General features: G+C 33.2%; 2 protein-coding genes and 1 pseudogene across 2 annotated transcripts; 2 read left to right on the top strand and 1 right to left on the bottom strand.

The window, feature by feature from the left end:
• Nucleotides 1-870: 870 nt before the first annotated feature.
• Nucleotides 871-3678, bottom strand: LOC112488986 (uncharacterized; annotated as a pseudogene).
• Nucleotides 3679-4267: 589 nt separating this feature from the next.
• LOC107432759 (FH protein interacting protein FIP2) lies at nucleotides 4268-11180 on the top strand. The gene is made up of 11 exons (XM_048465411.2): nucleotides 4268-4425; nucleotides 5142-5251; nucleotides 6319-6453; nucleotides 7099-7254; nucleotides 8043-8126; nucleotides 8403-8449; nucleotides 8532-8605; nucleotides 9341-9399; nucleotides 9705-9764; nucleotides 10297-10377; nucleotides 10651-11180. The coding sequence occupies exons 1-11, from the start codon at nucleotides 4380-4382 to the stop codon at nucleotides 10702-10704; spliced, it is 906 nt and encodes a 301-aa protein (XP_048321368.1). The 5' UTR covers nucleotides 4268-4379; the 3' UTR covers nucleotides 10705-11180.
• A 5044-nt stretch (nucleotides 11181-16224) lies between these two features.
• On the top strand, nucleotides 16225-17454 carry LOC107432766 (protein SRC1). The gene is made up of 2 exons (XM_016043952.4): nucleotides 16225-16679; nucleotides 17201-17454. Exon 1 carries the CDS (start codon nucleotides 16306-16308, stop codon nucleotides 16627-16629), a length of 324 nt encoding a protein of 107 aa, XP_015899438.1. The 5' UTR covers nucleotides 16225-16305; the 3' UTR covers nucleotides 16630-16679; nucleotides 17201-17454.
• The last annotated feature ends 9528 nt before the right edge of the window (nucleotides 17455-26982 follow it).

The raw sequence follows: 26982 nt of genomic DNA, 5'->3' as shown, positions 1-26982 counted from the left end.
CCCATATGAATTAAACTAGTTTTATTATTATTAGTATTTTATAATAAGAATTACACTAGTTTGTGAGAGAAGGCAATACAACTTTATAAGTGTGATAGATTTTCTAGTAGTCCTGATGCTTAAAATGTTCCTCCCAGCAGGATAAAACTTTCTACTTTGTGGGCAAGAATATAACCGTACTCGTGTCTTGCAATCAAGCTTCAAGCATCGAATAGGTTTTTTTCAATTAAATTGACAGCAAAATGGAAAAAAGAAAAAAAAATAAAATTATTCTGTGAGTTTGGCCATAAAGTGAGTGTGAGAGTAGGACTTTTTGTCCAAAAAATTGCTGACACCTGTCAGAAGCAGGGGAATTTCTTTAATATCATAAAAGCCATCATTTTTGTGGCCTCACTGAAAATGTCTTCTTTCTTGTTCTTCTCTAAAAAGAATATATACTTTGAGATTGTGGTACTTTAGTATTTTCAATTTTTACAATTTTGTAATTTAGATTTTTTAATTTTTAGAAATAGTGATTTGAATTTGACTTGATTTACAATTTATTGTAATCTGCATCATATTTGATTTCCACAATTAAGATATTTATCATTATTTCATATAACTTATAGATAAAGTATCAAAATACAATTTAAAAATAAATAAATAAAAGATGTTAAAATGCAAATTTTTAAAATTTGTTGCTCTTTAATACCTTACTTTGATTTCAAAATTTGATATATTTTAATATCAATCACGTTATTTACTGTAATATTTAATTATTTAAAAATTAAACATGCTTTAAACTACAATAAATTGTAAATTATGGGTCCAAATCAATTTTTTTTAGCGAACGATTTTTCATAGAAAAAGCAAATATGCTCCATAATTTACCTTCCGGGGCCTTTGAGACGAAATATTGACCACAATTTCAACATGTTTGCATCTGCGCTCTCTCATGTAAAGTTTGCGGTCCATGTTGAGCTGATAACATGGTTTCCATTGCTGTTCTGTCAGAGGATGTGCAAACTACTATCTCATTGCATTTCTCATTGATCCTTGCTTTTCTTGCCATGATCATCTCTGTTATCAGCTAAAAGAAGGCTGCAATAGCCTTCCCAACCCACTTCCCACATTCCCAAAGTATTGTAAACTATGTCTAACTTGAGCAAATTTTTTGGAACCTCAACAGCTTCTTTTAGAATGATAAGAATTTGAGATTGAAAAAATCACTCACTTGTAGGTGATTATTAAGGCTGCGCTAATTGCAGATAGTGGCGCTGCTGGTCTTTGCCACATGATGACTTCTTCAAGCAAGGCCAGAAGATCTTTAAGCGGCTTCAATAGCTTCTATACAATAAAATCAAGGGCCATATCCAAGAGATTTTCTATACACATAAGCATGTAATAAGATATTTGCTCTTTCTAAAGGATAAGTAAGCCGGTTAATATAACTTAATGCCAAGAATCAAAAGAAAGAGAAAAATACAACAATTCAAGCTAACTGAATTTTGTTATGTTAGCCGGGTTCAAGACCTTGATGGATGTCCAAGCTCGATGCAGGTTAGATCGATGATTACTTATAAGAACAAGAGTGCTATGACTTAATTCCTTCCTCTTTCGAACCCTGTGTGGTAGATTTGGCAACAGGCAACCTTCTTTTCTTGCTCTCGAGCTTGGTTGATAGCAGTCTCACAAGGATGAGAATGTTATCAACTTGGCCTTTTAGACTTGTCAATTTTCTGTACTTCATCTCCACTTAAGAGCGCTATTTCTGTTGTGTTCATGCACCTTAGGATTGAAATAGCACTTCAAGGATGCTCACTATTCGTCTTCTTTAGATTCTCTACAAGCTCTTCTAGTACATGGTCTCCCTCTGGTAATTCATCGAACAACAAGAAAATTAAGAATTTTGTTGGATCAGGGGTTGATATTCTTAGCATTTCTATTTGCTGCATGGAGCCCAATAATACATAGTATAGTTCTTGCATGCATTTCCCATGCAGTGTATTGAAGATTCCACCTTGAAATTTTGCAAAAACTTGTGCATAAGCATGATCTTACTTGGGATTGCAAGCCAATGGTAGCGTCTCATGGAGCTTGTTATCTCTGGGAACTCTAGCACAATTTCTTCTAATCTAGTACATTGGAAAAAGTCAGTCATATATAACAGATAAAAAAATATATCAAGATTCAAGCTCTCCAAGTTATAATTTTTTAGAAGCATGCAGTTTAAACGCACAAATGGATAATAACCGAAGCAAAAATATGCAGTTCACAACTAAAAAGCACTCCAATCATCAAGCTGTCTATTTGACTATTTTTTGCCAAAGTATACCAGCTAAGAGTTTTTTGATAGTCCCCACTAATAAAAGGAGCAAGCGCAATTTAGTTTTTGTGCATATATTCAAAAGATATACTTGCTGGTAAAATTTTTCAATGGTGCAGAAAAATTGAAAGTGTCATAGCAAAAACAAGTGAACTGTTTCCCTCTGCAGATTCAATATACATAGAAGCTCAAATATGTATGTGTTATGCATACATGTAAACCTTGAAATTCATGAATGGTTGTATTCCTTACACTTAAATATGCGTTATGCATATGTGTAAACCTTAAAAATCATGAATGGTTTGTATTCCTTACAATTCAGGAGACTCATAGGCCATGGCCTAGTAAAAAATAGGGGCACCCCATGGACCTGTGGCAGCTGGTTTGACATTCTGTTCAATGTTCTTCGAGAGGTAGATCTTAAGTGCATCTTCATACCGAAAAACTCCCGAAGCCTTGAAATAGAGAGCGTAGTTTGTCAGTGTAAGCCTTCCTGGAACAGCAAACAATGTGATTAGATGAAAACCCAATCATTACTGCAGATATTGTTTTGAACTTTTAGTACTAAATCATGTAGATTTTAATCAAAGAAATAGACAGGACAAACCAGGTCAACTTGTTGCTCCAATATGGCGTACTACTCTATGTGAAGTAGGTGTTCCTTCCACATGCAATATGAATTCGTCAGCTATCTCCACTCCTGTGGGCTTTGCTTGTTTTCACGGAAGTTTTATACATCTATAAAATACAGAGAGATAAAAATAAGAACAATGATTCTGAAGAGAAGTTGGAATATCACCCATTTCCAAACGCAAATAGATAAATCTTTCTCTTAATTTCTTAGCAATATTAAGGACAAACTATTCGAACTCGTTCGCTTTGCTAAGTAAATTTTATGAATCTCTACTTCAAAAAGGACAAGTTTTACAAATAGAGTCAATACTATTTTGCAGATCAAGTTTTATACAGCACATAAGCCTTTTAGCCAATCCTGTCTACATATAATGCACTACTACTACTATTACAAATGCAATTCACCCTATGAATTCTACAGGGCTTTATTCATCAACATAAATTGTGCATAATAATAATTTCCCTTTTTTCAAACACCTTAAGAACATGATGAAGGACAAAAAAAAACTAATAAGAATAACATGAAAGATGCTTTATTACTTATCAACTTGCTTTAAAAATATGTCATATGCAGGAAAATGCAGTCGATGTCCCATAGGTGCTGTTAAAGTTTCAAAGGTGAATGTGCCATTAACAAGGTCGGTAACTAGCGGAACCAACGATCCAAGCCACACAGATGCATCTTCTCCAACATCTGGCTCATCATGTACCTTCCAACATGTACTATGAGTGGCATAGTAAGTACAATTGGGAGGGAAGATTTAGCTCTGGCAGTTTAACTTGCTCCATAACACTTTAAAACTATTATTATTATTATTATTATTATTTTTATGTATTACAGTATATAACCATACAAGCCAATAACGGATTTGTCGATATTCGAATTTCAACTTCCAAACTTATTTGTATGAAGGTTGACGGCTTCTGTTTGCACAACTACCATTCTCGTTGGTAAAAACTATTTTTACTTTACGATAAATAATTACTACATTTTATATACATACAGCCAAATGTGTCAAATTCTATGCTTAAAAAAAAAAAAAAAAGTCCCCGATATTTATTTGTAAATATTTAAAAATAAATAAGTAAAAATGAGCTTAAAAAGAGTTAAATTCAAAATACCACCATTGTATAAATCACATTGAATGTTGCTTTTCATGAGTATTGGTGTTGGATACTGATAATGTATATGAAATGACTGTTACAGTTATTGATTCATTTTTATTTTTTATTTTTTTTTTAAATGGAAAAAAAAATTATAATTCCACTACATGCGCCCAAACAGAACAACAGAGCGTAGTGTACCGTATGGTATAAAAATGACAAAACGGCGAAAGTCGGAGCTTCAAACTTGTTTCTACTTTATTATTGCTACAAAGCGGTTAAAACCCCAATCTTTCTCTCTGTTTCTCTCAGACCACAGACTCACAGTCTCGTTGCAATGGCCAGGGACTCTGATTCCTCCTCTCTGGTTCGTCTTAATATCGGTAGGCTTCTTTCTTCTTCTTCTTCTCTCTGCATTTTTTTTTTTTAACATTTTTAGGAGAAATTTCTTAAATGTCTCTTGCTGTTCCAAAATTCTCCTTTATTTGACTGCTCCAGATCCAACTGGAACCCAAAAAAAAAAAAAAAAAAAATTGTAATTTTCATCTTTCTTTTAATTCGGATTTTGTTAAGAACAATAGATTCTTTGTTTGGTTGCCGAGAAAATCCTTCGATTCTTCCGGTTTTTGTGTTACCAAATGGAAAAATAATAATAATAATAATCATAAAACAATAAAAAAATAAAACCTTGGTTCGATTAAGAAGAATGCTCTTCAAAAATAATAAATAATCCAGGTCACTCTTATTTAGTACCGTTTGGGAATTGGGAATTCAATGAGGGTTTACTTCCATTGTAGTGTTCACACTTAACCTACACTGACATCCTATGTGCCTTTTCTTCAATTTCTGAACAATGCAATCGGTCTTTGGAAAATTAGTTGCTCATCCTTACTGATGGATTTACAAAGTGGGCAAATTTTTACTCGAAACCTGTTTTTACAAATAATTTTAGAATTTGGTCAGTCATTTTTAGTTAACCTGTGAAATTGATGCAGTCTACTTTCTACGAATGTGATATTTATTTTATTGTTCTTTCTGAGAAGTCTTTGATCATGTAGCTATGTCTGAATCCACTGAATTTGTTTTTGTTTGATTGCAGGAGGGAAGAAATTTTGCACTACTATTGATACTTTGACTCAACGTGAGCCTGATTCAATGCTTGCTGCAATGTTCACTGGTCGGCGTACAATTTCCCAGGATCCTGAAAACGTATATACTAGTTGTTATGTTATGTAGCACACTTTCTGGGTTTTTGTGCAATTTCGGTATTATGTTGCTGGCCATTTTTGTGAGTGATAAGTACAATGCAACTTTTCATGATGATTGTTATTCCTTAACAATCAAAGAAGATGTCATTGAAGCATAAACACCATCTAAACTTTCAAAGTAATTCTACACAGTAATCATGATAAATTAATTTCAAACCAATATATGCATTATTCTGGCATAAACACCAGGTTATATAGATTTCATAAACTCCTGACCGCTTTACATTATAGATGCTTATGTAAAGTAAAGCTAGAAAATTTCTTAAAGCAAATAAACCACTCGTTCCTCTTGCAGTTTATCAGTAGATTTTAATTTCTTGACTTGTCTTTTTATTTATTACTACCTTCCATTAGAAACTTCTCAAATGTCTTATTTTCTTTGAAGTCTTGCATGACATTCATATCAATTATTGTGAAAGGCATGAACAATACTTTGCCCATTATACACAACACAGTTAGAGAAGTTTTTATTTTGTACTACTGTTTTATTTTGATTCATGTCAGTTTTTATTTTTCAATTGTCAAAATTGAGGTTTCTCGGTGCTAAATATTTCTAATGGCATGATTTTATATCAATTTGCTTACTTTTTATTTTCAGCATCTTTTTTTTTATCCCCCTAGAATCATAGCTTAGCCTAAACCTTGAACTTTATTCTTTTGCTCTGTACGTTACATTATATGATACGTTATATATATTCCCATTTATCTTGAACGTGTTTTTTTGTGTTTGCCAATTTACATTATGTTTCATGTTAATTTAGTGTAATTTTTATTTTATTGTATTTTTTGTACATTTTTATATTTATATATGTGTTGCGTATGCATATGAAATCTCTTTTACTCTTAGATTTGTATTTTAAAGTTCCATTACCTATAAAAAGGTGCTTATAATCGAATAACAACAGATGTAATGTGAGGTATTTCTATGCTTAAATTAAAAGTCGAATATTAGTTATGCGAAGTGTACATGAAAAAAGTCCTTTACTTAAAGCTATTTAATTCTTGCAGGGATTTGTTTTTGTCGATAGGGATGGTAAACATTTTCGACACATCCTTAACTGGTTAAGGGATGGTGCTGTTCCCGTGTTGAAAGACTCTCAATATGCAGAGCTTTTGCGAGAGGCTGGATACTATCAGCTGTTTGTAAGTGTGGTTTTAAAACTTGCCTTACTTGTTCGCTAGCATCCTCGGTATTTTTTAAGTTCATTGCGAATACATGCATGCCAGTTGGTGATGTGCCTTTGCTGCTTCAAATATACATGGTTGACTTGAGACAAAAGGTGTAGATAAGCCATGTTGCTTTTTTTGTTTCTTCTTCTTTTTCTTTTGCGCCTCTCTCTCTCTCTCTCTCTTTCTCTCTCTCTCTCCCCCCTGTAATTTCTGATTTCCTTTTCCTTTTTTCATGATATTTGCAAAATCTTGTTGTTTGGTTCCTTGTCATGAAGATTTTTAAAAGGTTAAGCAAACCAGAGTTTTCTTAATTTAATTTATTTCCCTCCTATTTCTGATTTTCTTCTGCTTCTTTAGTGATTTTGCAAAAGTTCTTGTTTTCATAAGAGATTGTAGTGTACTCTATAAACGTGTTGGATTTATGGAAGTTTACATTTATGTATGGTATCCACTCTTCACTAATGAGATAGTATGTTCAATGTTATTTGTAATTTTTGTCGCAATTAAATTTAAATGGGTCCCCAGTTATTACATAAAAGTACTAACTCTTTTGTGTTTGAAATGACTGACCATTATTATTTTAATGACATTATAATAGCCTAAAATTATGGATTACAGGGACTTATAGATGGAATATCTGATGTCATGAATCAGAGGAAAAAAAATGAAGAGTCGGATGCAGAATTAACACGTATAGATATCATCAAGTGTATTCAGTCTGAGAGAGTCAGATTTCGAGGTGTTAATCTTTCTGGCCTTGATCTTTCAAAACTGGTAATTCGTCAGCCCTCAGTACTTGGAAGTGACTTGCAATTGCATATTCCTCATTTGTTACTTTAAAGGATTAGGTCACAGAGAAAAAAAAAAAAAATTAATTGTGGTTAGCCAATTTAATGATTATTCAGCTGTAATATGACTGTGATACTCACAAGTTGGCCCGCAAACTCATTATTTGGCTGGTTGTGATTTTTGTTTTTTCTGAATTTGTTTTGTTTTAGAATGTTATGCATAACTAGTCTAACTTTCCTAATGTAATAAGATAGACGTATGAGTAGGATGATCATTTTTTTCCTACCAATACTTATGGTCTGTCCATTCCCTAATTGCGATTCCATATTAATGCTCATACCTATGTATTACTTGTCAACTAAACAATGGAGCAAGCATTCTATTGGAGTTTAGATGCATTTTAACGTTTGTTCTATGAACTAAAGACTACCAAGTGATATTTTATCAAGTTGAGAGATGTCTTTATCAAGTGTGTGTCACGTGTTGTCTTGGCATGATATATAATTGGAGACAGTTGCTAACAGTTTAAGCTCGAGGGATGCATGGTAATTTAATATTCATCAGAGTCTAGGTTGTATATTTGTTGTTGTGTCCAAATCCTGGTAACCCTGTTTCTGGATCGATTGTTTGGTAGTGTTGGTAACTAAGCATTCTTGATGTTCATGTATATTGTACTAAGGATTTTATGGTAGATGATGAAAAAATGCTTGATAAGCCATCTATGCGAATGTAATGCTGCATTGCCAGTGCTTATCTTTGAAATGGAATTGCAGGACCTGTCATTTGTCGACTTCAGCTATGCATGCATTACAAATGTGTTCTTCTCACGTGCAAACCTACAGTGTGCGAAGTTTCGGGTATGTTTGCATTTAATATAGGTGGCAACAAATTACTGTTATTTCCTCAAGCTACATAATATTATATGGATGCATCAATAGCAGTGTAATCCTTTTGCATGTAAGTGTAATTTTGGCTGTTTTAGTATATAAGAGTAACATGGAAATAATATATCACCGGTCTATTGCTAAAGTTAGGATTCTTCTATTATTAAAATATTTTGACATATTTGGTAAGCCCTTTGTTTCTCTTTGGTATCTTCATGATTATTGGAGCTTTAATTATTTTTATTGCAGGATGTGGATGCTGAGGGTGCAAACTTTCACAATTCAACTTTGAGAGAGTGAGTCAAAGAATTACCCTACTTTGTGTTTGTTATATTTTTATGCATTGTTATCTTAATGATATTATTTTTCCTAGAAAAGATGTGAATTTACTGGGGCAAATCTACGTGGAGCCTTATTAGCTGGGGCTAACCTACAGAGTGCAAATCTACAAGGCAAGCTTTTCTACCTTTTCGTAGTCATTTAGTAGTACTGTAGTTGTAACATCATCTTTTACTATTTTACTGCTTATGCTACTCTGTTTGTTAGTTATATCCTCCTGTACTAACCAGTGCCATTCGAATTCCATTTCTTTTTTTGTAACTGACCCACTACTTAAATTGTTCTCTCTCACTTTTTTGTTGGTTATTTTATTTTATTTTATTTTCCCTTAATATAGATTATAGTGAAAAGATACGTAGTTTGTCAATGGTTGACCTTTTTTAACTGGTATGGGGGACTATTAATTCAGAGGTTGGAAACCCAGTTCTGTTGTGTTATCCCTCGTTACATGTGATACTTTGTTTTTTATCCTTGTTTTTATATTTTAAAAGGTTTTATAAATTTTGATTATTTTCTTTTGTTCATTTCATGTAGCGTGTAAAATGTGGTTTGTTAAATCTATTCCCTAACAATTTCAGCTCTCAGCTCGGGATTAATGGGTGACTAGAGATGGTATTAGAGCTCAACTTGTCTGTATAAGGTTGTGTTTGAATCCAATGACACTTTTTGGAAATTATTATTTTGCTCATATAAGGTTCTCTTTGTTACTAGCATTGAGGGGTCTACAGTGTTGCGGGAGTGTTAAGTATATGTTGTTTTTGCTTGATTTGTATAGTTGATTCCACTTTGTAACAACTTAAGCTTTTGTGTTTGAGTGTAATTGACATTAGTAGACTTGCCTTTTGCAGATGCATGTTTAATAGACTGTAGCTTCTGCCAGGCAGACCTGCGCTCTGCACACTTACAGGTATTCAAGTGATGATATCAAGATAGTGAAAATAGGATTAAACTGATGTTGGAAATATTAAAAAGTTAGCTTTTGTTAAATTATGGAGTATTTTGTTTCTAGGAAATTTCCAGATAATGCTTTCTGAGACTATATTTTTAGAGAAGGGAAAAGAAAAGAAGAAGAAGAAAAGAAGAGAGAAATTTGTTTATTTTCTACCAATGAAATCAATCACCTACTGATCTACTGATGAAAATGTGACAGTCTAGAATTTTCACTCGTAGGTTATCGTGATATACTAATAAATTTCCTCTTAAATCTTTCAGAATGCTGATCTTACAAATGCAAATTTAGAGGGAGCTATTTTGGAAGGGGCCAACATGAAGGTAAAAAAGTCATATAGTATGACGTTGTGCATCAATAACAAAGCTACTCTTGGATAAGAATCTATTATACAATTCTCATAAAGAACTGGCACATAAAAATTGCGAATCACTAGCGGTCCGTCACTCATGCAGAGGCCTTGCCAGTGTGATAATGAAAAGATTCTACTCCTAATCCTATTAAATACTAAAATGTGATAACTTTCTTTTAAAATCTCAACTATTCTCTTCTTCTTCTAATCAACAATGTGAATATTTAGAAATAATGTTTTTCATAATTTTATTTGTTTCTATGTCATCCATTCATGAGCTTTACTTGCATGTTTGATTTTAGGGTAAGTTAAATCGCTCCCTAAGATGTATGATATTGGAGGCCTCGCCCGTTAGTAATATTCTCAAGTTGGCAAGAAAGGCCGACAGAGATTGGAGATTTTAGTCGGGCTTAAATAATAAAAGTAAATTTATCAAAAACAAAATGGTGGTGTTTATATATCTCTCTGTAGATACGTGTTTTGATGATTTCTCTGTGTTTTAGGGTGCCAAATTGAGTAATACCAATTTGAGGGGTGCAAATCTTCAGCGAGCTTACTTACGACAAGTAAATTTAAAAGACACTGTAAGTATCAGAGTCGGAAAAACTGAAGCTTTTTGGTGATTTTGTAACACAAAATAATCGAGGCTTAATATGAAGACTGTTCATGTGGAACTGTCAGTGCATTCATAGAAACTTTCATTTCATTGCCTAGCTGTCTTGGTAGCGTGTAGAAATCCTTGCATAATAAATGTCAAGGTCTATCTCTAATTTAATGATGGTTATATAGCTAACGCAAGTTGATATTCGAACCTAACTTCAATTTTTTTTTTTTTTTTTTTGGGTATTTTCACTCAGCATCTGGAAGGTGCAAAGCTTGATGGTGCTAATTTGCTTGGAGCAATCAGATAAAACTGAAGTATTTTTAGATCCACTGTAAATTTCATGTTGTGTATAACCTATCACATGACATATATATAGGCCTTTTTTTGGGATATAGGATTGGCTTGGATCGTATATGGACAATAAGATTGGATTGGATTGGATTGGAGTGAACAAGATTAGATATATTTAATATTGACTTGTTTGGGATATAAGGTGGGGTTTGTTTGTTCCTCGCGTTTTTGCATGCAACAAGAGTCCTTATCCTTTCCGGTTTATGATATCCCCTATAAGAGAAGGGGATTAGAAATCCAGTTGAGTGTGGGGTTAATAGTGGGTTCGGATTTCTTTATCCCTCAGGATATGAAGCCCTAAATACCTAATAAGGATAAGATAATCCAATCCTCCTTTCTTATCCTTCCTTGTCTGGCGGGCCAAACGTGGCAATAGTCTCTTCTACCAAGACTTCCATTATGAGATCAAATATATGCAATTTGTTGATTATTTCTGCCTAGTATTGATTTTTCAATGGTTTGCCTCGTAATTAACTGTTGGACCCAAGTTTAATTAATTCCCAAATATTGTTTTGTAACTTATAAATGTTCAAAGCATTTTCAAATTTAAAGCCCCATCTTCTAGAACAAATCTGTTTAAATCGTATTAAGTACGGTACTCTCTGCTCACAAACATGCACGTGGACTAATTTGGAAGTATAAATGGAAATATCCCAAATTTTATATTTCCAGCACTTCACATGCTCACGAAACCTCTAAATGGGGTCAGGGATAAGCATTATTTAATATAAGAAACTTCTTTATAAGCATTATTTATAAGCATTATTTAGTATAAGAAACTTCTTTATATTATTTTTAAAATGTGGCGGTTGTGGATTTCAATGACAATAATAAATAATATCCATTGGGATGGTGGTTTAGGATGACGATGATGTCAACTTGATACAATGCATTTGATATCTGTTTTGTTTCACTGCATGGCATGGTAGCACAACCTTCATCGCTGTGCTTTAATTGATACACTAACAAAAGAATGTCTTGAGTTAGAAGAATTGTTAGAGCCAAAAAGAAACCATTATTAGGGAGACCATTTAGTTTCAAAAGGTCTACTAGAATCTAACCACCCTCCCCCACAAAAAAGGAGCTACATCAATGTATATAGAATTATTGGAGATTGATTTTTGAATTGATTATCTATTAAATAAATGACTAGAGTCAGGCTAATATTAAAACTTCTTTTTCAATTTTTGCATCATATTAAAAATTAAAAATTAAAATTAAAATTATTAATTATTAGATTTTAGTATGATTTATTTTTTCTAATTAGTCATTAAATTTATATTTGATTAATTTTTAAATTTTAAATTTTAACTTTTAATGTTATTCAAAAAAAAATAATATCTGATGATATGACTAATAAAAAAACATTTATGTTAAAATCATTGGATTAAACAATTGGAAATGGTCAAAAACCTTGGAATACATACTATATTTTAATAAAGCTCGACTGTATATTATATTTTAATTAGGCTTGATCCATATATGAGATGAGGATGAATATAAAAGGTTAGATAGCAATAAATCTCAAAATTCTCCTAATTATTCTAGAAAGTGGAAGATGGATAAGGAGGTGAATATGTCCAAGTAGGATTTTGAAATTTTTTTAGAAAGGTTAAATGTCAGATTGAGAAGTTGAGTATTTTATTTTAGGAAAGTTTAATTTGGATGGAGTTATCATTGGACCTTTTTTTTTTCTACAACTTCAAATTGGTTTTGGATTGGAGAGACATATTGCGAATGATCATATTCTATGTTTTCAAAACGAAGTCAGGTTTATACTCAATTACGGTTTCGTCAATCTAGTTTTTGTTTCTCTGCCATTCAAACAAAGGAATTACCATTGGTGAAAGAATTGACTACAAAGTAAGTAGTTAACATGGATGGAGAAAACTTACATATACTTTAATAAAACAGTTAATTATCATATGCAATGTAAAATAAACAACCTATAAACTTGTACAACATCAAAATAATATATACATATATATATATATATATATATATATATATAAAACATATATCAATATTCAATCCTGAATAATTTATTGCACTACATAATCTATACAATGGTTAATAAATTTTTTATTATATTAATATGGCATAAGAAAAATAATTTATTTTCTTTTGGAGGAGAAAACTAGAACTTCCATTAGCAAATTAATAAGCTTTAATTGTACCAAAATACAATGAACACTAAATTATTAGTTTAAATTCCATATCTACATTTCAGTTATAGAATGCTAGTAGAGTTAATTACATTTTAAAATCTCCTTTGGTAAAATTATATTTTTAACCTTCAAATTTTAAACATTCCAATTTAAACTTTCATTTGTTTCATCTTGGTTCAATTGGAAATTTATTAATTTTGATTTTTACATAAAATATCGATCAAATGTTTATCAAAATTGAAATTCATGCTCATTTGATAATTAATAGGATCCCATTTAAATCTTTTTAAAACTAAAAGTCTATTAAGAGAATGAACTTTTAATGATGGCATATTAAAATGTCATAATAGCATATTAGCATATAGAATCTAATGACGGGTATAATATTTTTTACCCAATAATAAGATTGGAGTGATTTTCATCTAATGACGGGTATAATATTTTTTACCCAATAATAAGATTGGAGTGATTTTCACTCATCATATCATAAGTGTCCCATACCACTAGGTAATCCTGGAGCAAATTTCTCCACTTCCAATAATTATATCTTTCTCTTACAAACTATTCAAACTATGATGGTATATAGGGGGTCCATATAAATTAAACTAGTTTTAGTTTGTGAGAGAAGGAATTACAACTTTAGAAGTTAGGATAGATATTTTTTTGATAATCCTGATGCTTACAATGTTCCTTCCTGCAGGATAGAACTTTCTATTTTGTCGGCAAGAATATAACCGAACACGTGTCTTGCAATCAACCATCGAATAGTTTTTTAATTAGATTGACGGGAAAATGGAAAAAAGAGAGAAAAAAAAAAATAGAAAAAAATTATTCTGCGAGTTTTCCCATAAAGTGAGAGTAAAGAGTAGGACTTTTCATCAACTGGATTAATGACACTTGTCAGAATCATGTGAATTTCTTTAATGTCATTAAAGCCATCATTTTTGTGGCTTTGAGACGCTTCATGGTCGGCCTCATCAACCGGGCCACTCCCACTGAAAATGTCTTTATTCTTTTATAAAGAGATACGCTTTTGTTTTTTTCTCTAAAAGAATAATATAGTTTTTGGTATTTACCATTTTTAGAGTTTTGTAATTTGGACCGTTAATTTTTAAAAATTATGATTTAGATTTTTAATTTTTAATTTATTCTAATATTTGATTTTTAATTAATAAAATATTAACAGTTATCTCATTATGTATGGAATATTTTAAAATGTGAATTGAATATTTAAATAGCTGTTAAAAAAAAAATTCAAATCTAGATTCATTTTTGAAAGTAGAGAACCTATAACAAATTCTTTATTATTATTATTATTATTATTATCCATGATTTTATGTTTGGTCACTTTGAATTTTTGAACTATAATATCTCTCATTTGGCATCGAGCATTATCTTTAGAAAAAAATTATTTTATAGTATTTTATTTATGATTTTTTCATCTAAGAACATTTTCAAGGGATCCGTAAAACAAAAACTACATTTGTGAATATAAGGAGCATTTTAATAATAAAAATGTGAAAGTTTACAGATAGAATCCAAAGTGGCTCTTTCTTTTATAGTTTTATTGATCTTTTAATTTAATTTAAAAAGTAGGTTGAAATTGGAGATGTTATAAAGTTCTTTCTCTATTAGAATCCAACTTTTATTATTTACAAAAAAAAAAAGAAAAAGAATCCAACCTTCTTTTATTCCTATTATGTTTTTTTTTAAATTACAAATTATTCTAAATTTCTAATCTATATTCTTATAGTATAGATAAAATTACTTAATCATTAAAATTATCCTTTTTATCACTATTTTTCTTTTAAAAGTATAATTTTTTTTCTCGATATTCTTTAAAAATAAAGCTTAAAAGTGATGAAGTCGTAAAAATAACACATGTCCCAAAAAGTAAAAAGAATAGAACAAATTAATAGATTTTTGGTCACCTATTTTATAATCAAAACTATTGTATAATAGGTGTTAAACAGTTATAACTTCATCATTTAGATTTTAAATTTTAATTGTACATTAAAATAAATTATTTATAAAAATACATAGTGTTATTATAAAATGCACAAGACACAGAATTTCCATTATAAATGAAATGGTAAATAATGCTAAACCTATCAGATTTGTTTCTAAAAATTTGGATACAATGATGTAGAAGATTTATCTTTTTTTGGCTAAATGATGTAGAAGCTTGTTAATGGTTGACATATAAATCCAATTCATTTTTGTCAAAATTCAGAGTTATTTGATACTCAAAATTTAATGAATCTAGTATTGTTGTTTCCCCCCACAAAAAAAAAAAAAAGAAAAAAAGAAAATGAAATGAATAAAAATTATAATTAAATATCGACTCTAATTTTCTATCCACAAATAGGAAATAACAAGATGAAACAGATAATTTTAATGATAAAATATTTATATTTTTATCTATGAAAACATAAATTTAAATAATAAATTTTTTTTTAAATAATTTATAAATGAGATGAATTATTAAAAAAAAAAATAATAATAAAACTGTACTGGTCAACCAAAGTCAGGATTGAACTTAGACTGGATCACGTTATTGAAATGAATCTACCCATCCAACCGCCCCACATGGGACAGCATACTTTATTATTTTTATTTATCTACTTTTTATTTGGTAAAATTCCGAGAATCACGGTAACATGGTAAATAAATCAAAATCTACTAAATTAATTAACGGCAATGCTACAGTACCAAACTTAGTTATTAAAATTCTGACATCCAAATTTTTTTTAAAAAAAATTTTATTACAACATGGATTAGGGGGTTTTCCCTTCATATCAAAAATTCAATTTTGAATCGGAAAATGTACTTTTTATCTTTAACAGCGCTACTATTGAATCAAATATGTAATAGTTTATTAATAGTAGTTAAATTAATAATATTTTATGACTATGAAAGAAAAAATCAATGAAACTCTGTGAAATTACTGGATACAATTTGGTTAACAAATTTGAACGGTCTAGAATATTAGTAATTAATTATGTATTTAGTGATATAAATGGAAAATACAAGGAATAATTAACCGTGAAAACCATCATGAGGACAGGTGTCATACGCAAATTAAACCTTCTTTCTTTAATACTTTCCCATTTGTAAATTCTGGGTCCCCATATTCTTATCCATCTATAAGAAAAAATCGTGTGGACCCCACATCCCAATTTCCAATTTCCAATTTCCTTAAATTATCATCTTTATCCTCCACATAATTTCCGCGTACACGTAGCGTATGAATATTTTTATTATAGTTTTTCCTTATTTTAAAAGTCTATAAATAGCAGCTTTGGAGATCCTTAATCTTCCACATCAAAAAAAGAAAATTACCATTTTATTTTATTTGTTCAGAAAAAAAAAAGCAAGAAACAAAGAAAATGGCAGGAATCATTAACAAGATCGGTGAGACCCTCCATATTGGAGGCCATAAGCCTGAGGAACACAAAGGTGAGCAACACAAAGGTGAGCAACACCATGGAGAGCACAAAGATGAGCACCATGGAGTACAACATGTAGAGCACCATGGAGAGCACAAGCCTGAGCACCATGGAGAACAAAAAGAAGGGTTCGTGGAGAAGATAAAGGGCAAGCTCCATGGTGAAGGACAGGACAAGGGTGAGAAGAAGAAGAAGAAGGAGAAGAAGAAGCATGAGCATGGTCATGAACATGGCCATGATAGCAGCAGCAGCGATAGCGACTAGATGTAATATTATATTATATAATATCTAGTATTTATCGCATATATGCTTTGGTAAGTTTGATTAGTTACATGTTTTGTTTATTTGTTTGTTTGGGTTGATTTTGTTTTCAACCGTTGATTTGTGTCTAGCAATGGGCAAAAAATCCGTGCATTAAAAGTTTGTTGAACAATTTTTTGTTGTTTTCCTCGTCAATCTAAACCTTTCTGTTTGACGAATTAGAAAATCAATGTACATCTGTATTTATAATTCCACAAATATGACCAAAATTTCCTAGAGGAATAAAATAATGGTAATTTAGAACAGAAAACTGGTTTTTATAATAATTTTGTACCATAAAATTTTCCAATCTAGCCCTTTTATATATTAGGGTATATAGAAATTAATGGCGTTTTTGGAGGTCATCTGCATTTTTCCCATTAGAGATAATATCAATTTTCAAATTCACAAACAAAAAAATATATATTTTTTTCTGACTATTATTTTTTGGTGAATAATTTTCTGACTATTATTATTGCACAATATGGGCGCTGAAATTAAATTTTTGGTATATTTTCCATTGTTACTTTTGCAGGTTGCTGAAGTCATGATGAGAGGCACTTTTTGTCATGGTGGAAATTAGAACTTGAGAAGTAATAATAAAAAAGAGGTGTCTAATTAGGTATTTCGCCCGCTGTTGTGGTGGTGATGAAAAATGGTGATAGTACTGCATCATGTATATGTTTGATTTACTTTGTTTAAGTCTTTTGCTGATTGTCAGGGTGTACCTTGAGTTATAATGTATTAGCAGTGGACTTTGTCAAAAAGTTTGTTGTCTTCTTGTGACTACCTGCTTTCTCGCTTTTGGACCTTGCTACTATTAATTGCTATATATATATATATATATATATATATATATATATATATGTCTATATATACACATACATATATATCTAGTGCGTCGACAATTCATCAAACCCACGTATTACTCGTATAATTTTTATTTTTATTATTAAGATTCAATAAAAATTATTATGCAACACCCTTCATGTATTGCCTAAGAAAAAAAAAATAAAAATAAAAATAAAAAATTCCTTGACGTATCTTGCCCAATGGAAAAAACAAGGTACACGCCAAATCAAATATTGTAGGCCGTTGAAATAAACTACTAATTAAAATAGGATTTAGAAATTGTAATTACATAATAATTTAGTATTAAAAATAACCATTTTTTTTTTTTAGTCCTGTTTGTGATAAGATTTTAACCATTAGTTTAGATAACGAGGTTTGCAATGTCGGTAGCATGGTTTTCTTACATTAGTTCAATATAAAAAATTCCTACATATATGGGACACATATATTTAGAAGTAGGTCCCTAAATTATAGACCTGAACTAGTAAATAATTTATTGTTGCATTGACATCGTAGCTAGACAGCTTTAATTGCTTGATTAATATCACTCAAATCAAACTCGTCCCTGAATATGTGGTTCACCCTTTACTTACCAACTGATACTTGGTGTCCAATTTATGCAACGCCGGTCTACTTTTTCTATGGATGTAACTTCCCATACAAAAGTCATCGCTATCTTATCCTTTTAAATTTCGGTTGAGATCGTTGGTGACTTACCACAACCCTCGACTTCTTTGATTTTCTTTTTTAAAGTTTTCTTTTTTTATTCTTACAAAAAAAGTTTTTTAGTTATCTATTTCTTTTCTTATTTTTCATTGAGTTGTAACTCTTTTATTTATATATATTTTTGAGTTTCCGCCGCATATTTTCGTTCAAACAGAGCGATTGTTTTTTGGGTTGTTCTAACAAACTTTATCCAGCTCAAAACAATTACAATATTACTCCCAATGTTTCATGTGCATGGCTTGTCTAGAAGCAATTATAATTAAAAGTAAGAACGGTATATTTATGGACATTATATATATATATGTAGTCTGATTCACATATTTGATGGCTTTAATATTATATTTTTATTTATTAGTTTTCGAATTATATCAAAGAGCTACAATTTAAAAATTCAAAAAATAGTCAAATATAAGTTTGAAAATGTACTAAAACCCTAATAGAAAAAAATAAATTTCATTAGAATCATAAATTAATAAATATAATTTTAAATTTTAATATTTGATACGATCTAAGTATTGAAAAAAAAAGTTTTGACATTAGTATTGATATATATAGTTATGCTCATATCATGACTACATGATAGTTTAAATGTTAGATTTTTATTTGTTAGTCTTTTAAATATCATGACTTAGAATTTAAAATTTAAAAAGTGGTTGAATATAGGTTTAATGATATACTAAAATTTTAATAATGATCTAATGTGAGCTCAAGCTTATATATTTATATATTTATAAATATAATATATAGTTTTTAGTCATTGCTTCCTTTGCAATACATGGACATGATCGGTGATAAAAATATCAGTATCAACGGAAATATTGAAGATACAATTTTATAGAAATATCAATAAAAATGTTAATATCGATAGAAATATCGATAAAATTATAAAAACTGTAATTATTTAATTTAGAATACAGATTTTTACATATAAGATAATTAATATAGTAAAATAATATAAAAAAATAATTAAAATATATTAATAATAAAATAGCTCATAAATATTAAAATTTATTGTGGATAAAAAAATATAGTATCTATTAACATTAAAATATAAAATTTTTAACAAATAATATCAAAATACATTAAATTCTTAAGTACAATTTACCGCATTCCCATATTTTTTTAAACCTTATCTCTAGATTTATTTATTTATTTATTTTTTAATTTTTCACATATGATTTATTAGATATTATTGTTTTTTTTATTTAAATTCAGTGTAAAATTAGTTTTGATAAATCATAAATAAATAAAATTTAAATTTATGAAAAAATATAATTTCAACATGGAAATTATCACCATGGAATGGAAGCTTTTTTTGCACCAATCATGAAGAATTCCATAATAGTGAAAGAAGCATTGAAGCTTTCTAGCACAGTGGAAGTAAATTAAACAAAATTTAAGTTGGTTTTGAGGTTCAAAAAAAAAAAAAAAAAAAGAAAGAAAAAAAGAAGAGTATGTTTTCTTGTTTCGATTTGGTAGATACAAAGAAAGCCAAACTAAAGCCAAAAGAAGAACCCATGGAGGACAGAAGCTCTCTCTCTCTTTGACCACTGCTCCAACGGACTTCTCCTTCTCTCTGCTTTTTTCTTCTTTTTTCTCTTCTCTAACCAAGTAATTAGGTCCTGTTCTCTCTTCTACTGAAAGAGATGAGAAAGCGAGATAGCCGAGATTTCTAAAATTTTCCGACTGATAACCGACATCTCCATTAGACTTTCACCATTATCCACCAGAAATTCGAGATTTCTATCGATTTCTGATGGTATCGGTGATATTTTACGGCAACAACGATATTTCTCTTGCACCACGGACAGATATTTCTGTTGGGAAAATATGTATGAATATATATATATGTAAATACATGTGGAAAAATTAATACAAAAATAAATAAAATTACATAAAATAATTAAAACATATTAAAACTTGTTGGTATTTGTAATTGATTTGCTTTCTGTAAAATTGACCGAAGCCTGTGTGGTACCACAGTATTCTTAAGACGTTTTCGCCGACCGGTGCAAGAGTTTTGTGATGAACGTCTTCCATGATATAATGGCTGAAAAAGCTTCAGATCTAGCTCCACAACATTAGCCTTTTTGTTAGAGATGCTAGATATGAAAGCTTTTGCAGCTGTTGTATGTTGAGAGCAGTTCATCACAAAACTCCTGCACCGGTGGGCGAAAACGTTTTAAAGGACACTGTGGTACCACACAGGCCTCGGTCAATTTTACAGAAAGCAGATCAATTACAAAAACCTGTAGGTTCTAATATGTTTTAATTATTTTATGTAATTTTATTTATTTTTGTATTAATTTTTCCACATGTATTTACATATATATATATATATATATATATATATATATATATATATATATATATATATATCCATACATATTTTCCCAACAATTTCTTCCCCCTTTGTCGGTGTCGCCGGTCGTCGAAAATTGATATTCTTGTCGAAATTTCGAAGTTTTCGATGACTTTTTCTTCCTTGAACATGACAAATAAAGGGAATGATTAATGGAAGAGGAAATTAACACATTATCTCTCTAACGGGAGACATAGTTAAACCTTTTCTTTTAGAGTATAGTTTAAACTCACCTAAAATTATAAAAAAAATATTATTTGTCACTATTGATGATCATTATGTTGTTAGATGACAATTTAATTAAGTTATCCAAACTAATTCACTTTCTCCCATTTCATTTTTCGTATAAAATGTTAATAAATAAATAAGTAAGTGCAATGAAATATCAAACACCATGTTAGCAATGGATGCTAACCAAATGATGACAAATAGTAACTCTAAAATTACTGTCCAGTTACTTTAGTTTAATTAGACTAATACTTAGAAAGAAAAAGAGGAGGTTTAAAAGATTGATACTTATTTTTATTTTTTTAATGAATAATTTACATAGAAAATAGATTTTAGTATTTAAAATTATGTTAGGACCCGTCCAAAATTCCTCACCGGAACCCTAGATAAGTTCTGATCCCAGGAAAACCCTATCGGACCTTCCAATGGAAAATTCGGCAGAACCTCCCCTAAGGGTTGGACTATCACAATTTTCCTGCACTGAAAATACACTTCTAGAAACATCCCCTTATTCCTCCCACATTACTACAATTTAATCCACAACTTTCAGCACTCCGATAAAATAAAGAGGAAATTCATGCAGTATTAATACAATAGGTGTCAGGACCCGTCCAGAATTCCTCCTCCGGAACCCTAGACAGCCCTGATCCCAGGGAAATACCACCGAACCTTCCAACGGAAAATCCGGCAGCACCTCCCCTAAGGGATTTACTTACCACAAATTTACCTGCACTGAAAACACACTTCAAAAATATCCCCTTATTCCTCCCACAAACTACAAACTGGTTCCACAAATTTCAGCACTTCAAAACAAAAATACAGTAATCCAGTGCAAGATAAATACAACAAGAGTGAAAGAAATAGTACAACTGCAATAAAGAAGAACAGGGTACAGTACGAACTAAAACAGCGAGGAAGATCAAGTCCGCTCCGAGTGAACGCCGACAACCTGGTACCTAGAGGAACGGAATTTAAGAGTGTGAGATGCTAATCATCTCAGTGAGCGACCCTACTACTATACCATATAATATCACAGTAATAAGTATAAATAATAATTATTTGGAAATAATAATTTCTCTCAAAACCCTTACAATTCTCTCAGTTGGAAAAGTTCCCCTTTTAAAACATTGTCACAAAACCCTTTATTCATATTCCCCGAAAACCAAGACATCAATTAAATACCAGAACAGTAATATTATATTTTTAATTCCAATACAGTTTCCAAACATTTTATTTTTAAAACACAGTTCTGAAAATCATTTGATGCACCCACTATATACCAGTGGCGCCAACAGTACCCAGCGTCCCAAGGTACCGCCAGACAGGAGGTTATAGAAAGAAACCGGCATACGGTCGCGTGGCGTCCCACTGCGCCGCTGCTAACCTGGTGTCCCGGCCAAAGGGGGGTGGCCGCCCTCTCCGATGGCATCCACAGGACACCCTCATAATATCAACTGCGCGCTACTCACACCCACCTGCGCGCTAATCACATCACCTGCGCGCTAATCACACCCACCTGCGCGCTAATCACAACCGTGTGCACACTAACCATATCACATATACCATATCACATAATCAGAACACCAGTACGTGCACGGTGCATCTAAAAATCATAAATTTCACAATTTTAAATTATAAAACAAATTTCACATTTTTCATAAGCATAGCGGGCATAATCCATCCGCTTGAACCCGGAAATTCTCCGTAATTTCTTTATAATCAATACCATAAATTCCATGGTTTTCAAATCCACCAACTCCCAAAATCCATCAATTCAAATATCCACATTTTTCCAAGCATAATAATTTCTCGAAATATCATAATCAAATCTCATAATATTCCATGGGCATATTTTATAAAAATTGAAATCACCAACATAACCAGATATTTTCCTTGAAATATTTGAAAATCAAATCGTGCCCAATTTACCATTAAAACCACACCAATTTCAAAATCCTCAAAACCATAAAATAATTCCACATGGCATAAATTTGTAGAATTCGCATTTTCTTAAATCCAATAAATTCATAAATAATTCTACAATAAATCCAATAAATATTTGGCACATAGAAATTAAATTCCAAATATTTAATTCACACATAATATATTCATCAATTAAATTTCCCAAAATTAATTTGAAGGTGGGTCACTCACCTTGTGCACGTATCTCAATCAAGATCCTCCGTAGGATTGACTCCGCTACTTGCACGTGCACCTAAAACATCCACAGTACCAAAACCACAAATATTAATATTTTATTCGGGTAATCCCTAAATGGGTACCCGGGGAGCGAACACCAAACGATAACTAAAATTTACGAATTATATACCGAATCGAAGCTCGAGTGATGCTAATCACAGATCCGGTCTTAATTTCCGATGATCGTACCCGACGGGGTCGGAATTTTATCGGGAAGCTTTTCGGGTTTCGGCTCCGCAATTCTCCCAAACCGTCGCGAATTGGTGGAAACGGAAGTCGGATTTGGGTTCAGGAGGTCGAACACTGCGGACTGGAGCTGGCCGGAATTTTCGGGGTACTCGCCGGAACAGTGATTTCCGGCGGCCGCCACGTCACCGGCAACCGTCGCCGGAACAGTAATTTCCGACGGTGGCCGTTTGCTGTGAAATTTTGCAGATTTGTAGATCGTGAGGAGAGCAATCCAACGGGACCGACGGTGAGCAAAACGGAGGTCGGACGGCGGAGAAATCACCGTTTGAAGATTTTCGACCCCTCGCCGGAAAACGCTCCGATCCCGGCGCGTCGGTGGTCCGATGGCCGTGATTTTTGGTGGGTAGGCCGGACTTGAGGAGAGGATGCTGGGTGTATGGCGCGTGTACTGTAGATCGGCCGGAATAGTGCCGATTCGCGGTGGCCGGCGGTGGAGGGAGAAAAATCGCCGCCAAACTTCGGACGTCCGATCCGGGCGCGTCCGGCGGCCGTTCGCCGTGAAATTTGGAGGTTTTGCCGGAAATGAGGTGGGCAAGCTTTCTGTCCGGCGCGTGTACAGTAACTCGGCCGGAACAGTGGCAAAATCCGGTGGCCGGCGGTGGCTCTCTCTTTCTCTCTCCTCTCTCTCTTTCTCTCTCTTCTCTCTCTTTCTCTCTCTTCCCCGAGTGTTTTAACAAATAAAACCCCTGCATGACACTGTTCATGCCACGTGGACCAATCAGAAACTGACACGTGGCGTTTCACTGTTCACCGACCCAAAAAAAATATTAAAATAATACAGTATCCGGTAAACTTCAAACGTCCATAACTTTTTAACCGGATGTCCGATTTAAGCGTGCCGCTAGTCTATGAACTCGTATCGACGAGTACTTTACAACCATACAAGAGTCAACTCACAATTACATCACAAGAAAAAGTCAACTCCCGGCACCTTTTAGACAGTTTACACTTCAACTTGTTTTGCCCATAACTTTCAAACCGTAGCTCCGTTTTCGACGTGCTACTAGTCTACGAACTCAGGGCGTCATGCACTTCGCCACGGTACCCTGGTCAACTCGAAATTCCCACCGAGTCAAAAAGTCAACTTTGACCCCTTCGGTCAACGGTCAACGGTCAACCTCGGTCAACGTGCACGGATTCCGGTGCGATTCGGGACGGGGTGTTACAGCCTTCCCCCCTTACAAAAATTTCGTCCTCGAAATTTCCGCACGTCACTGGAACAGATACGGGTACTGCTCACGCATCTGTGCTTCGGGTTCCCACGTTGCTTCCTCGACCAAGTGGTTCCGCCATAAGACCTTAACTAGAGGAATAGTCTTGTTGCGTAGCGTGCGTTCCTCGCGATCCAAAATCTGTACTGGCTGCTCCACATACGAAAGATCTTCCCTTATCTCTATATCCGGACTCTCGAGTACGTGCGAAGGGTCTGCAATATACTTCCGTAGCATCGACACATGAAACACGTTGTGTACTCGAGCTAGCTCTTCCGGTAACGCCAACCTATACGCCACCGGGCCAATCCTCTCCGTAACCTCGTAAGGCCCAATATAACGAGGACCCAACTTACCTCGTCGTCCAAAACGTACTACTCCTTTCCATGGAGATAGTTTTAGGAATACCCAATCTCCTACCTCGAATTCCAAATCCTTTCTACGCACATCGGCGTAACTCTTCTGTCTATCTTGGGCAACCTTCAATCGATCCCTAATGATCTTCACCTTGTCCAAGGTCATCCTTAAATACTCAGATCCGACCGCATTAGTTGTTGCAAGGAGCCTCTCTTCTCCTACCTCACTCCAACACAAAGGTGTCCGACACTGCCTCCCATATAAAGCTTCATACGGGGACATTCCAGTACTCGCTTGATAACTGTTGTTGTAGACAAACTCTATCAGTGGCAGTTGTTCATCCCAGCTACCGCTAAATTGCATAATGCAAGACCTTAGCATGTCTTCTAATGTCTGGATTGTGCGCTCTGCTTGTCCATCAGATTGTGGGTGAAAAGCGGTGCTGTAGTTAAGTCTTGCTCCTAGTGCATCAGCCAACTTCCGCCATAGTCGTGAAGTAAAGCGCGGATCTCGATCGGAGACGATGGCTAACGGTACTCCATGAAGACTTACAATGCGTTGCACGAACAACTGGGCTAACTTCTCGGGCGAAAAACGTTCTCGTACCGGTAGGAAGTGTGCCGACTTGGTGAGACGATCAATGATTACCCAAATGCCGTCGTACCTTCTAGGTGTGGAAGGAAGCTTGAATACGAAGTCCATGTTGAGTTCTTCCCACTTCCACACGGGAATCGGTAAAGGTTGGAGTAGTCCCGAAGGCTTCTGTCTTTCTGCTTTCACTTGTTGACAAATCAAACATTTTGATACAAAGTCTGCCACTTCTCTCTTCATACCAATCCACCAATAATACTTAACAAGCGTCCGATACATCTTGGTACTCCCAGGATGCATCGCATACATCGAGCTATGCGCCTCCTCCAAAATCTCCTTCTTGAGTCCTGGGATATCCGGAACGCAAAGTCGTCCTTTATACACGAGGGCTCCATCCCTCCTTATGGAAAATTCCGGATCAAGACCTTCTTGTACCTTGCCCTTAATTGTCCTCAACTTAGGATCTTCCATTTGGGTCTCTACTATACGATCCACCAACACCGGTCGTACCTGGAAGCTAGCCATGAGAACTCCTGAAGGATGCATATGCATTAACACCCCCATCTTCTTCAACTCCACCATGAGAGGTAGTTGGATGACTTGGATGTGAGCAAGGGATCCAGTAGCCTTCCTACTCAAAGCATCTGCCACTACATTCGCCTTACCCGGGTGATAATCAATCACACAGTCCTAATCCTTTAACAACTCCATCCATCGCCTTTGCCTCATATTTAACTCCTTCTGAGTGAAAATATACTTGAGGCTCTTGTGGTCGGTATAGATTTGGCACGTGGCTCCATACAAGTAGTGCCTCGAGTTTCCACATCGCTTCCTCGACTGACAGGTATTCGATGTTCTTTTGTAGCAACAACACATGAATTACAATGCATGCCGATGTCTGCTTTCCCGCTTCCACTTGTCGGCAGCGTAACTTAGCAAGTATACTAGAGGCCTTATCCATGATCACTACACTACCATCACGCCTAATAGTGACTTTAACTTTCCTCTTGTGCAACTTTCATTCTCATGCCCACTAATTAAGGATATTCAAATTGGTCCACGAGAATCTAAAGCATGCATCCTTAAACCAACAACCAACTCTCGTGACTCGATCAGCACTTTAAAAGGTAAGATTAGAACTTAAGTCTAATTTCCTCAAATACTGGTATCACCAAGTTAAGGTTGAGATTAATTCACTTATCTTCGATTACCCTCCTAGTACTTACAATTATAAAACCCTTGCTCCTCATTGATTAACCAATAGTCTTAACCTCGACAAACATCAATCTTTCTTTTAACTAAATTCATCAAGGTCATGAATAAAATTCTCAACATCCAAATACCATTCTTGAAAACCCTAAGTTTCCCTTATTTCAAATAAATTCCATGAATCCACACCTCAAGCAATAAGAAATTTAAATCTTAATTCTAGCATCACCACCAATACTATGAACAAATCACTAGATCCTTAACCCAATAAAGTATTCCACACTTCTTAAATTCTAACTCCGTCCCAAAAATCATACTCCTTATCATTGTAAA

The sequence above is a fragment of the Ziziphus jujuba genome, chromosome 11 (assembly GCF_031755915.1).
Source record: "Ziziphus jujuba cultivar Dongzao chromosome 11, ASM3175591v1".
Taxonomy (NCBI): Eukaryota; Viridiplantae; Streptophyta; class Magnoliopsida; order Rosales; family Rhamnaceae; genus Ziziphus; species Ziziphus jujuba.
The sequence above is the reverse complement of the archived record's forward strand: the minus strand, read 5'-3'. Positions and strand labels throughout refer to the sequence as shown.

What these genes read in the sequence shown, in the direction of transcription:
- LOC107432759 (XM_048465411.2), top strand. Translation starts at nt 4,380, where the DNA reads ATGGCCAGGGACTCTGATTCCTCCTCTCTGGTTCGTCTTAATATCG. An exon ending in TGCGCTCTGCACACTTACAG is followed by an intron (nt 9,400 to 9,704) that starts GTATTCAAGTGA and finishes TAAATCTTTCAG; the next exon opens with AATGCTGATCTTACAAATGC. An exon ending in TGGAAGGGGCCAACATGAAG is followed by an intron (nt 9,765 to 10,296) that starts GTAAAAAAGTCA and finishes TCTGTGTTTTAG; the next exon opens with GGTGCCAAATTGAGTAATAC.
- LOC107432766 (XM_016043952.4), top strand. Translation starts at nt 16,306, where the DNA reads ATGGCAGGAATCATTAACAAGATCGGTGAGACCCTCCATATTGGAGGC.